This window comes from Palaemon carinicauda, chromosome 18 (assembly GCF_036898095.1).
Source record: "Palaemon carinicauda isolate YSFRI2023 chromosome 18, ASM3689809v2, whole genome shotgun sequence".
In the NCBI taxonomy this organism is placed as follows: Eukaryota; Metazoa; Arthropoda; class Malacostraca; order Decapoda; family Palaemonidae; genus Palaemon; species Palaemon carinicauda.
Window position 1 is genome coordinate 107042107 of NC_090742.1, and position 12500 is coordinate 107054606.

The 12500-nt window shown below is 35.3% G+C and overlaps 1 protein-coding gene across 4 annotated transcripts in view; it reads right to left on the minus strand.

The window, feature by feature from the left end:
* pns (pinstripe) overlaps positions 1-12500 on the minus strand; it is a 281719-nt gene that overhangs the window by 126982 nt on the left and 142237 nt on the right. For all 4 annotated transcript variants that reach the window (XM_068392649.1, XM_068392651.1, XM_068392648.1 and 1 more), the window contains exon 2: positions 4108-4220. In XM_068392649.1, coding sequence (XP_068248750.1) covers positions 4108-4220 — 113 coding nt within the window. The remainder of the gene's footprint in view (positions 1-4107; positions 4221-12500) is intronic.

The following is a 12500-nucleotide window of genomic DNA, read 5'->3' on the forward strand; positions in this document are numbered from 1 at the left end:
TTAGACAACATCAGAAAGCAAAATTTAATGGGGAAAAAAAAATAACACTCGGTCGTGAAAATAAAATTATTTTCTGGAACACACACAAAGCACTTAAGCTAAACAACAAACCATAAAATGAAGCCAAGACGCAATACAACTCACGGAGGAAATCTGAAGATCCGACACGACACATTGACGCCTTTAATTAAAGCAATTCTTTCTCAGCCCCTGGAAGCTCATAAGCACGTCCCTGTCCCTCTCCACTGACTGGAATTTTCATCAGGAAGTACAGTGCACTTTTGGCACACACAGATTCAAAGTAAGTTACTACTATCTCCCGCCTATCCCCACTTACCCGGCTTACCCGCCCCCCTCCCACCCTCGATTCCTCACCCCACCACTTCTCTATCTCATTTCCCCTCAAGATTTGACGCAGAGGTTCAATTACATTTGCACCAAACTTGAGGCTAAATGAGATACTCCCTCGGCTATTTTGGGTCGCCTAAATTCCTTTCCAATTCTATATACGCAAAATGTGGAGATATAAGCATATCCTAAACTGGTTAACACATGAGCAATGCCGAAATGTTTTATTGTCACGAACAAAGTGAGTGACCTTATATGAAATGCCAAAACTTTCGCGAACGAAACTCGCCCAACTCATAGCCAGTCATTTCCTTTTATCATTATCGCTGGGTGGGAGGAGCAACAGATATTTTCGGCGTTGGGATCAATAACTCCTATACCAGAAATATCTTCAAATGAAATTTTAAAGGATTATATATATATATACATGCTATATATATATATATATATATATATATATATATATATATATATATACATATATATATATATATACATACATACATATATGTATATATATACATACATACTATATATATATATACATACATACATACATATATATATATACATACATACATATATATATATATATATATTATATATATATATATATATATATATATATACATATATATACATATATATATATATATATATATATATATATATATATATATATATATATATACATATATATATATACATATATATATACAATATATATATACATACATATATATACATATATATATATATATATATATATATATATATATATATATTCTGTCTATAACAATTTTTGTGTTCATACCTGCTATAGGCATTCCCTGGCTGTCACTTTTGTTCGTAAGTACGACTTTTAGCTAAAAAATCAGTGAGGAGGAGCAAAGTACTCCTAGATCTTTACAAATATACACCTGTTTATCACAGAGTTTGATGGATGTTATGTGAACTACATTCATACTAATTTTCGTATTGGTACTAGCCATAGAAAAGTCACAGTAGCTATTTTTCGATATCCGCAGGAGGTCGATTTTCGGCGGGGCCGTAAATTACTCATATAAGACTTCACATATCTAAATGAAATTTTCAGGGATTTATGGGATAGATACTTACTTTGTCCATACCAATTTTCATGTTGATACATACCATAGAAAAGCCACAGCAAACGTTTATTTCGGTATGGGTTGAATGATTAATTTTGGAGGTGCTGTAAATTGTTCCTAGAATAATTCACATATCCAAATGAAAATTTCAGCAATTTATGTGAAACTGTTTCGCTGTTCCTGTCAAATTTCATGGTAATATTTAGAATTAAAACGACACAGCTATCAGGGAGCAACATTAAAGTGAACTGCATGATAGTGAGCAACATCAACAAGGGACAATGCCGATCTCATAAACAATATCCGTCCCGAGTTACACCTGCTAGTTATACTTGACAAACCAAACAAACCGCAATAGAATTATACGACACCATTCACTGAATCGTTTCACAATGATTACCTTTTCCTTTTTTATTAACACTGACGTCAGAATCGAATTACTAAGAAAAAAAAAACATAAAAAATTGTCGTTAGTTTCAATTCCATGTGTAACATCCAAAATTCCATCTTCCTTAAAAGCAAGAATTCTGCTCTCAGGAGCACAATTTCACAAGTCCCCACACCCAAAATAATGGAAACAAGAAAAAACGTCGAAATAAACAAACGTAACAAAGAAGTCATCATCCCAATTTTATAATTTCTTAGAAAATGATCATGGCCAAGTCCCAAATGCCTTCCTATATCCTCTAAATGACCACCTCTTCTCCCTCCCCTCCCTTCTCTTCTCCTTTCCTTTCCTCCCCTCCATTCCCTTCTCTTCCTTCCTCCCCTGCCCTCCCTACTCTCCTTTACTCCTCTTCTCTCCTCCCAACAACCAGGGCCCAAATTTCCCCTCAAGTCCTGAGCGTCCTCACGAAAAGCCGAATCAGGTGTCAAAACTCGGAAGAGATAAAATCCGGTTGGTGATGGTGATGGTGATGGCCCCCGGGGGAGACACACTTCCTCAGGCCCCAAGGGATTTATCAACGACGTCGTTCCTCAAACTTTCTCCACAAAACTTATATTCTTTTATTTTCCCCAGTTCTATTCTTCAAGAGAAGCAATAAAGACACTTCTTTTAAGAATGTAAATGTTAATGGGTTTTTGTGAAGCCATAATTCTCAGAAATCGTCTCTCATCAATATCGAGGTCATTACTACATCGCTAAAACTTGGCTCCATTTAAGACATTTATCGGCTATACTGCTCCTGGACTTTTACTTTTCATTTTTAATTTTGCTTATGAATATCTTTGGTTATTTTCCTCATGATTTCAGTGCTCTTCTAATTCAAAAATAAAAGTGAATTACGTTTACAATATGTATTTTACAAATACACTATAAATAAGCACAGGGTATTTATGAGACTGCAGCCGGAAGAATTCTAAAAGGAACCGAGATCTGAAGATTTTCTACCCAAAGAATAAGGCATATACAGGACAGTATGTCGGCCCTTCATTTTCTAACAAATGAACTCACACCACAATTACCTGGCTGTCAGTCTTGAATTTCAGCATTCCTCTCTCTCTCTCTCTCTCTCTCTCTCTCTCTCTCTCTCTCTCTCTCGTGTTGTAAAGTAATAAATCAGCCCCAAATCATAAGACAAGATCGTTTGAAGACCTCAATCCTCCGCCAGGGCACAGCAGCAATCCATTCACCCAAAGTTCCTCTCATATTTCTCGAAAAATCTTGTCGTACATTGCCTATTTCAAGGGTCAAATATGGCAAATTTATTGCAATCCGAAAAACAAATATACATAATGAAATCCATACCCAATCATACTGATAATAAAGCTGAATAGCCAACCACAATTATATAGTCTGGTTCTGTAATTTTGCCAGATTTTTTGGAGAGTACCAAATCTATACATATTTGGAAAATTTATTGTATAAGCAATCAGAAAAAGTATGTTTACAATTGCTCTGATACTTATATGGCCACCATATTGAATTTTACAAAATGGCTACCGTGAAAAAAGTGTATTCGTCAATATCTCGGCTTCTATATAACTTAAAATCATGAATTTGAGCTATAAACCACTAATTTCAGGGCCAAGGAATCCAATGGTACAAATAAGCTAGCTTCAGATACTAACTTTCGTGGGACTCAATAAATGGAAACAGTTTTCCTAATTGCTTAAATTTTAAGTTCCAAAAAATGTATAGCTTTCATATTCTCCACAAAAATCCAACGAAAGTTAATATCCAAACACAGAGAACACATTACTACATTTTGACTTTAGCTTTAGTTTATAAATTCAAATACATACCAGTAACACTCTAGGTGGGTTTCTAGCAGTAATAATTATTCTACAACAAAATTAATTTTAATTGGATTGGATTTATGATTTTTTGCGACATAGCCCGTCGCTGAGGCCTGTGGGGGGGGGGTGCATCTCTATCTATGAAAACTGATCTAGTGAAGAAATCCGCCACTTAAATCTTTCATTGCACAAATTTAAGGTGATCTCTCTCTCTCTCTCTCTCTCTCTCTCTCTCTCTCTCTCTCTCTCTCTCTTTATATATATTATATATATTTATATACATATGTAATATATATATATATATATATATACACACATATGGACACACATACATACGTGTTGTTTTACTTTGGCGAACTACTTTCGATCAAAGTGCGAGAACAATTCCACAAAGGCGTTATTTGCTTACCATCTGCACTGCGTGGTGGTCGAAGGGCATGGCGGTCGGGGCATGGTCAGGGTAGTAGCCAAGAACACGTCCTTTGTAGCTCCTCTCCAAGGGGGGTAGAACCACCACCTCCCCTGTAACACAAAAGAAAAAGAAAAAGACAATTATTAGAAACCTAAAGTATTTTCAAAATTAACACTTATCATAATGATGCATAACTTCAATACGATATGATTCACTGACCTCCAACAAGTATTTTACAGCTCAAACTATGTATGTATGTATGTATATACATATATATGTATGTATGTATGTATGTATGTAGGCCTATGTATGTATGTATGTAAGTGTGCTATAAAATACATATTTTCAGTATGTAAAAGAAAGTTGAATAATTCTAAAACTATACAATTCTATCGTGCTTTGGTGGTTGCATTTACATTGTAGATAGTAATGAGTATAACTGTTTCTAGTTACTGCTAATGGCAAAGCCAAAGTAGTAGTAATTGAGGGCACACAGCCCACCGAGTTGTGGAATGCAGGAGATTCCAAGGAACAAACTTGAGCTTACCTTTCCATCCCGGATGACTAGTCAATACAATGAAAAATGTGACGGTTTATTGGCTGCATCCGCGGGGATTTGGGAAATTTCATGGTCCAACAAATCCCGACACAGGGAAACACCAAAAGGGGAAGGGTCGCAACAAATACGATTTGATATTACAGCATTTTTCAGGCAATAACAATAAGCGTATATTCCCACAGAGATTTTACCCTCGGGAAAAGAAGGCTGGGGAAACTAAGGACAGCATTATTGATGGTTGCGACATTGGAGGAAACGACTGGCGTCGAATGGCAAAGGATTAAAATTAAAGAAGCTTTGATTTCGTTTATATGTTGGGTGTGCGTGTGTAGATCCATGTCACCGGTTAAATCAATCAAACTTCACAAAATTAAACATCATCGTGCGAACATTCTAACAACAAGAACCTAGCAACCACTAAAACAGCCCATCACCAACTCCACACCAAGCAACGAGCATTAGCCATGTGAAATCCTTATACATAATTGACATTGACGCAACTCTAATTACACAGGGTCAACACGGAAGTAAAAGGTTACAAATCAGTTCAGACAGTAGCGCTTGACCTCACCTAATGAAGAGCAATAAGGAACACCATTTGTGCACGTGTAACCTCGTAAATGCTCAATAATAATAATAATAATAATAATAATAATAATAATAATAATAATAATAATACCTTGAAGGTAATAGGTTAGTCAGGACACCAGCCACCCATTGACATACTACCGCTAGAGTTATTGGGCCCTTTGACTCTCTTGTTACGGCTCATTTTGTCTTCCCTACACATACATCGAATGGTATGGCTTACTCTTACCACATTCTCCTCTGTCCTCATACACCCGACAACACTGAGAATACCAAACAATTGTTCTTCGCTCAAGTGATTAACTACTGCAATGCAATTGGTCAGTGACCACTTTCCTCTTGGTAAGGGGGAGGAGACTCTTTAGCTATGGTAAGCAGCTCTTCTAGAAGAAGGACACTCCAAAATCAAACCATTGTGCTCTTGTCTTGGGTTGTGCCATAGCCTCTGTATCATGGTCTTCCACTGTCTTGGATTAAGAGTTCTCTTGTTTGGGGGTACACTCGGGCACACTGTTCTATCTTATTTCTCTTCCTCTTGGTTTTTAAGATTTTATAGTTATATGTGAAAGATCTATTTAATCTTGTTATTTTCTTGAAATATTTTATTTAGATTGTTTATTTTTCTCTTGTAGTTTATTTGTTTCCCTTCCTCACAGGGCTTATTTTTCCCTGTTGGAGCCCTTGCTTTTCCAACTAGTGTTATAGCCTAGCTTGTAATAATAATAATAATAATAATAATAATAATAATAATAATAATAATAATAATAATAATACTGTCTTACGGGATGAGACAGGTCCAATCTGATTAAAAGGACCTTATAAAGGACAAGGTCTGAAGAATACTACTTTGGAAGTCCACCTTCCGTTCGTGTATTGATAGGATAATTTACATATGATGTTTTTGAAGACCTTTCGGCTTCTACTGAAAGCCCTTTTGAAACTATCACAGGACATCTAATAGAATCCTCCTGTAAAGGTAGGTCTACCCTCCAAGAGTGACGGAGGCTCATTCCAAAACTGAAATCCACACATTCTGTACTATACTTTTTTGGGGGGTAAATGGCATTTTAACACTTCAGAAAGAATGGCGGGCAGTGTCAACAATCTGCAATAGATAAACATGGACGGATGACGTATGTTGATACTTCTGCAGTGTTCCTTGGTAACCATTACACTCACCCTCGCCCTCACCCCAGCCCCAAGTCCGCCCCGAAACGGCTGGGCGAATGTGAAATTAGACCACCCTTATACAGACAGACCTTACTACTGGCAACTACCACAATTGCACTAGTCAAATAAATGCAAGCACAAAGGATAGAGCAAATTTACGTATGAGAATTTCAGCATTTTCCAAGTCATATCAATCAGATTATGGTTGAAATAACACTCTCTCTCTCTCTCTCTCTCTCTCTCTCTCTCTCTCTCTCTCTCTCTCAGAAATACGTCATGAAAGAACTAAGAGAGTAATAAACATATAGCTGATATACTTGTGTTTCTTCTTAAAGCATTGAGTTAACATTAATTTAAGCTCAAGACAAGGAGAAAAAGAAAAGTTGTAACGACTTGATGGACAGACAGAAGACGCACTAAACTTGTTAAACGTCCTGTCACATATACGTTTAATGGTTGACTCGACTATGTGCAATGAATGCGTGCACAAAATGCGAGGGAAAGCATAAAGAATAGAACGTCGCAGAACACGACGAACCGGAAAGTATTATACATACATACATACAGTGTATATATATATATATATATATATGTGTGTGTGTGTGTGTGTGTGTGTGTGTGTGAGAGAGAGAGAGAGAGAGAGAGAGAGAGAGAGAGAGCTTATCAAGGATAAGCCTGTATCTGGACCTCAGCCTGGCCATTACTAATTTCAAATGGACCGTATCAGTTCATGGACATTACACAGAATTATTTTGAAATGGTTTAAAATTCACGACTGTAAGCTCTTCTGCATGAAGAGCTAAATTTGTTCCCCACTAGCAAAGGAACATTTGCATACAAGCATATCTCCTTACACTACGTAAACCTTGCAATCCCAAGGCCAAGGGAACAAAACGAGAAGGAAAACAAGCGGCAATTGTTGGCTTGGCGTCACTCGGCATAGGGCCGAGATTACATCTAGGCTCCAACGTAGTAGACAATGGTAACCTCCCAGCCTGCAGACAACAACAAAATCCTTCAAACAATACACACTCATAACAATGTCGATCAAGACGACCTGAAGGTTGCCAAGCCTTCTAAAGACTGTCCATGAAACATTTCTCATTCTTTAACCAAGACAAAACATACAAACCAGTGTCAACGACACATTATTTCTACCAGAAAAATAAGGCGCAAAATATTCCATGGAGAATACTCTTTACAAGAGACTATACTAATGTTTGTGTTGAAAAAGAAAAAAAAAACATATTTTACGTTTCTTAAGAAATTAAATTCCTTGATGACACTCCGCAGAAGACTTAATTGATAGAAAAAAAGACAGTTCACTAGATAGCTCTTAACTTGTACACCCAATTAACTCTCTCTAAGAAGTGGGTTTTTTCGTAGTAAGAATAACACACTGAACTGGTTTTTAGGCATGAAAGAATACACAATAGACTGTCTGAAGGACAAATCATCTCCCCCCAGAAATAGACTTTTTAAACACCGGTGCTGTTTTCTAGAAAAAAAAATACACTCATCACTACATAATACATATCATTATATATGACGATAGAGGAAAAAGCACTTGGGACTTTTCCATAGAAAGAATAGGAAATGGATTTTCCCAGGAACAGTTTACAAGGAGTTACAACGAAAGGAAAATGAGGTAGTTATTCCACCAGTCTCAACCTCGAGTGTCGTATTGAAAAGGAAGTTATACCATTGATGAAACAATTAAATCCAGGAAATATTGACGCTTTGAATTAATCAAACATACAAAATGTATACAAGAAACCACCATCGAAAATTACTATTATCAGTAAAGCCCTTTTCCTACGTTTCGGAGTATGTGGTTTGATGAAGGACAGTTTTTTTCTCGACCTTCAGCAGCAAACCACAAACAATCACGATGACGTCACAGTTATATACAAATAACCGTTATTAACTTGATAAACCTTAGAAATCCACATTTCCTATGGATCCTTTCCCTTGGCTCATATTTCAGATACCCCTAACGATATCATTTGGATAGTAAAAGAAGGAAACCCCATTTAGGTAAGTACATGAGAAAGAAAATAACCATATATTTTCCTCCTCGTTATATTCATATCCCACAAACTCTCCCGCCACAGGGGCACTCTCCAAATAATGGATCAGCGCAAATCTTAAATCTCATATCTGACTTCATTGGAGGATATCATTTGATCATGTGCACATAAAACTTTCAATGACAATTACACATTCATTTATATTACAAGAGAGGGAGATGGGAGACCTAAAAAGGGTGGAGTGAAAAAGCAAAGGGTTAAGAATGGTCTTACAATCCAGCCAGCACCATTGAGCAGCCAAAATATAAGATAATAGTACTCGAAACGCTGCTGGTAAGCCCTCTGTGAAGGTGTAAGGGGCCTTTAAAGATTTTGGAAGCTCGTTGCAACAGGGGTCATCATTGATCCAACAGCTGAAATTATGATTTTGGCAGAAAGAGCTCTCTCTCTCTCTCTCTCTCTCTCTCTCTCTCTTATTTATGTGTACATATGCACGCATTTGTGTGTGTATGTATATATATATATATATATATATATGTATATATATATATATATATATATGTATATATGTGTATATATATGTATATATATATACATATATGTTATATACATATATATATATATATAAATATGTTATATAAACATATACATTATATATATATATATATATATGTATATATATATGTTATATACATATAATATATATATATATGTTATATACATATATATATATATATGTATATATATACACACACAAATATATATATATATATATATATATAATTGACATTTCATCACTTGTCATCTAATCACCCGACACATCATCGTACGGTATTTGATCATGCTTTAGTTTATTATCAGACAATTCTTCACCCGACATTTCATCACCAGCATATTTCATCACCAATACATTTTATATTCATGACGTTTCATCACTTTTACCTCGAGAGATTGTATCTTATAAAGTATATTATTCGAACACAAAACACTGGAAAAAAATTCCAAGTACTATAAAACTAAAATATAATTATGAATTTTCGCTCTAAAATCTATGGAGTTTGGCGAGCGACCAATTGCATAGGAATTATTAGTAATTCGTTGTAAGGTACGCTCATAACAGTTTCACTTGATTAATGTTCATTTCCTATAACTGCCAAGGTATTGCACCTATTCCAGATATCAAATTCTTTATCCAGAAAATGGGACTGTTCTGGGTACGGAAGTGAAATAACACGATTTCCTAATGTAGTAATGAATTTCTTACACTTTTTTTCGCAGGTATTCTCTGCATCGCCAAATCATAGAATTGCTTTTATGTTTGTAGTATTCAAATTTCTTGAAGCACACAATGTCATTGCCTTTATTGCTTTTTCCAAAAGAACACTTGTCTTCTATCTTGTACAATGGGTATCATTCGTCTTGTTTGAAAAGGTTTAGTTAAGTGAAAGCATTTCCTGAATGATACAATATTTAGAAAAAAGGGATAACCTGATTTAGTGTCGTATGATGAAATGAGTAATGATTAACTGTCGATGTGGTTAACTTTTATTTATATATTTATTTATATATATACATATATATACACATATATACACATATACACACACACACACACATATATATATATATATATATATGGTGCTACGACTTTTCATCACTCGTCATTTTTCCACACGACATTTCATCACTGGTCACTTAACCACTATATATATATATATATATATATGCTTATGGTCTTTCTATGCCAGTCTATACCATGCATTTTCTCTATTCGTCAATCCAACGTCTTCTCTTCCTTCCCCTACTTCGTTTGCAATCTGTAGGGATCCATTCTGTTATTCCTTTTGTCCATTTATTATCTCTCTCTCTCTCTCTCTCTCTCTCTCTCTCTCTCTCTCTCTCTCTCAATACATGTCCTGTTAATGTCAATTTCTCTTTCTTACATAATGTTATAATATTCTCTACTTTAGTTTGCTCACATATCCATGTTGCAGGTGTAGACTGGCATACAAAGACAAACAGACCCGTATGGAAGTACATGTCTGAGGCCTTTGTCCTGTAGTGGACTAACTACAACTGACATATATATATATATATATATATATCGTACATTTCAGCAAGTAAACAAGTACATGATGCACTATTGTACATAGATAAGGATAGCACTGGTTGAAATAATAAATCATTGCCATTTTTTCCACACACTTAAACTGATATGTGATTTTCTTTTAAAGCATATCTAGAAACTTAAGTATTGACAACTTTTATCCAGCCTTATATATTCATGTACAGACAATAATAAAGCAACAAGCATGATGGTGATTTGGTTTATTTCAGCAAATCAGCCCAAAACAAGAGTACATTAAGAAGCATTTTAAACCATCTCTGTGATTGAATCAACAAGCCACTTGCATAATAGATATGTAATGGCCACACTTACATGTAATAAGAATCGGAAACTTTTCAGCGATTTCTCCGTCTCACAAAGAGTGAGCATAACAGAATTTCATTTCAATAACGACATTTTGCAAGCGACAAATTATACCAAAACCAAATTTATAAATATAGTTACGGTAAAGCAGTTCCGGAAAATCATTCTAACTTACGCTACAGTAAATGTTTCCCAGTACATTTTCAAACTTGAGATATTTTTAATTGCATTTAACGAAGGAAGTTTCATCTCAAAACATTACAAAATGGAACTTATTAATACACGAATGTGTTATGTCATCCTTAAAAGCAGCAAAATGGTTAAAGAAATTAAACAAGAATGACAGGACAAAAAATAAACGAAACGAGAAATTGAATTACAAAATCTCAAGACTTGTCTTCATGCATGATGAATTCATTCTTAACTGGAACCTTTCATAATAAGTTTCCCGGACCTTCGTCTTTGCGAGCTGTCAATAACCTCTCCTTGAAGTATATTCATTCAATTAATTAGAAGAAAGAACGTAGTATAAACTTCTATGCGAAGACCGTATTCAGTCTCAAACAAGTCAAATATTATTCCATTCATATTTACGTGTCAATCATTAAATGCTTTTGCTCTTCCCTCTTAAACGCATTTTCTTATTGATATGGTAGTTGCAGGTCGTTTTTCATTTCTACAAAACCATAAATGTCACACACCTCTGACTGTGCAATATACCCGTGACTGACATTTAATATTAAAAAATAGCACGCAACCATTTCTCTTGGGAAGAAAAATTTCCTGCTCGTCAAGGCTAATAAGGAAACAGTTTACCAACGAGCGCCCATGTGACCTCGTCCAACGTTACATCATGGCAGATATTATGTAAAAGGTACAGGAAGAAAGGCAATCCAGATCTCGCCACAGCTCACTGGCCTTCAAACGCGACCTATAATAATGCATTGTCACGGATGACTTCAAAAGTCGTCTATTCTACTTTTGCTTTTCCTCAAAGCTTCTTCCTATTATTTCCTTCACTGGCTACAACAATATCTATGATTTCTTAGGGACATAGAAAATCTTTTGGGAATCGTGTGCTTGCTGCCTCTTGAGCGGCATCCTCTACATGTGCTGTTTGTCTACGCATAAGAAAACGTAACCTTCACGTTTCCTAAATTATTTGGATATTAATTAAATTCTGGTTTTATTTCGGTAAAAACAAATACTCTTAAATAACATGCACTCATTGTTAGTACCGTGATTTTAGTACATACAAAAAATGATTATGGCCTTCTGAATCAAAAGATATCGTTCCTGTCTCAGAATATTTTTCAGCGTAAGATAATACTTGAACAGCAATTTATACTGTACTGTATAATAGGCACTGAAGTGCCACAATACATTGATGCCTAAGAAATGGCCTATGACAAGTTCGGCGTAGAGAGGCATATCATTTTACATTTGTGTGTGTGTGTGTGTTTTTTTTTTTATATTAAGACTTCAAACACCAACATGATAGCTAATATATCACAAGATTGAAGTCGATAAAATTATGAAATTAGAAAAATCAGTTGGACATGGTAACAACAACGTAAACAACTTGTCAGCCTTACACACACACGCACTATCT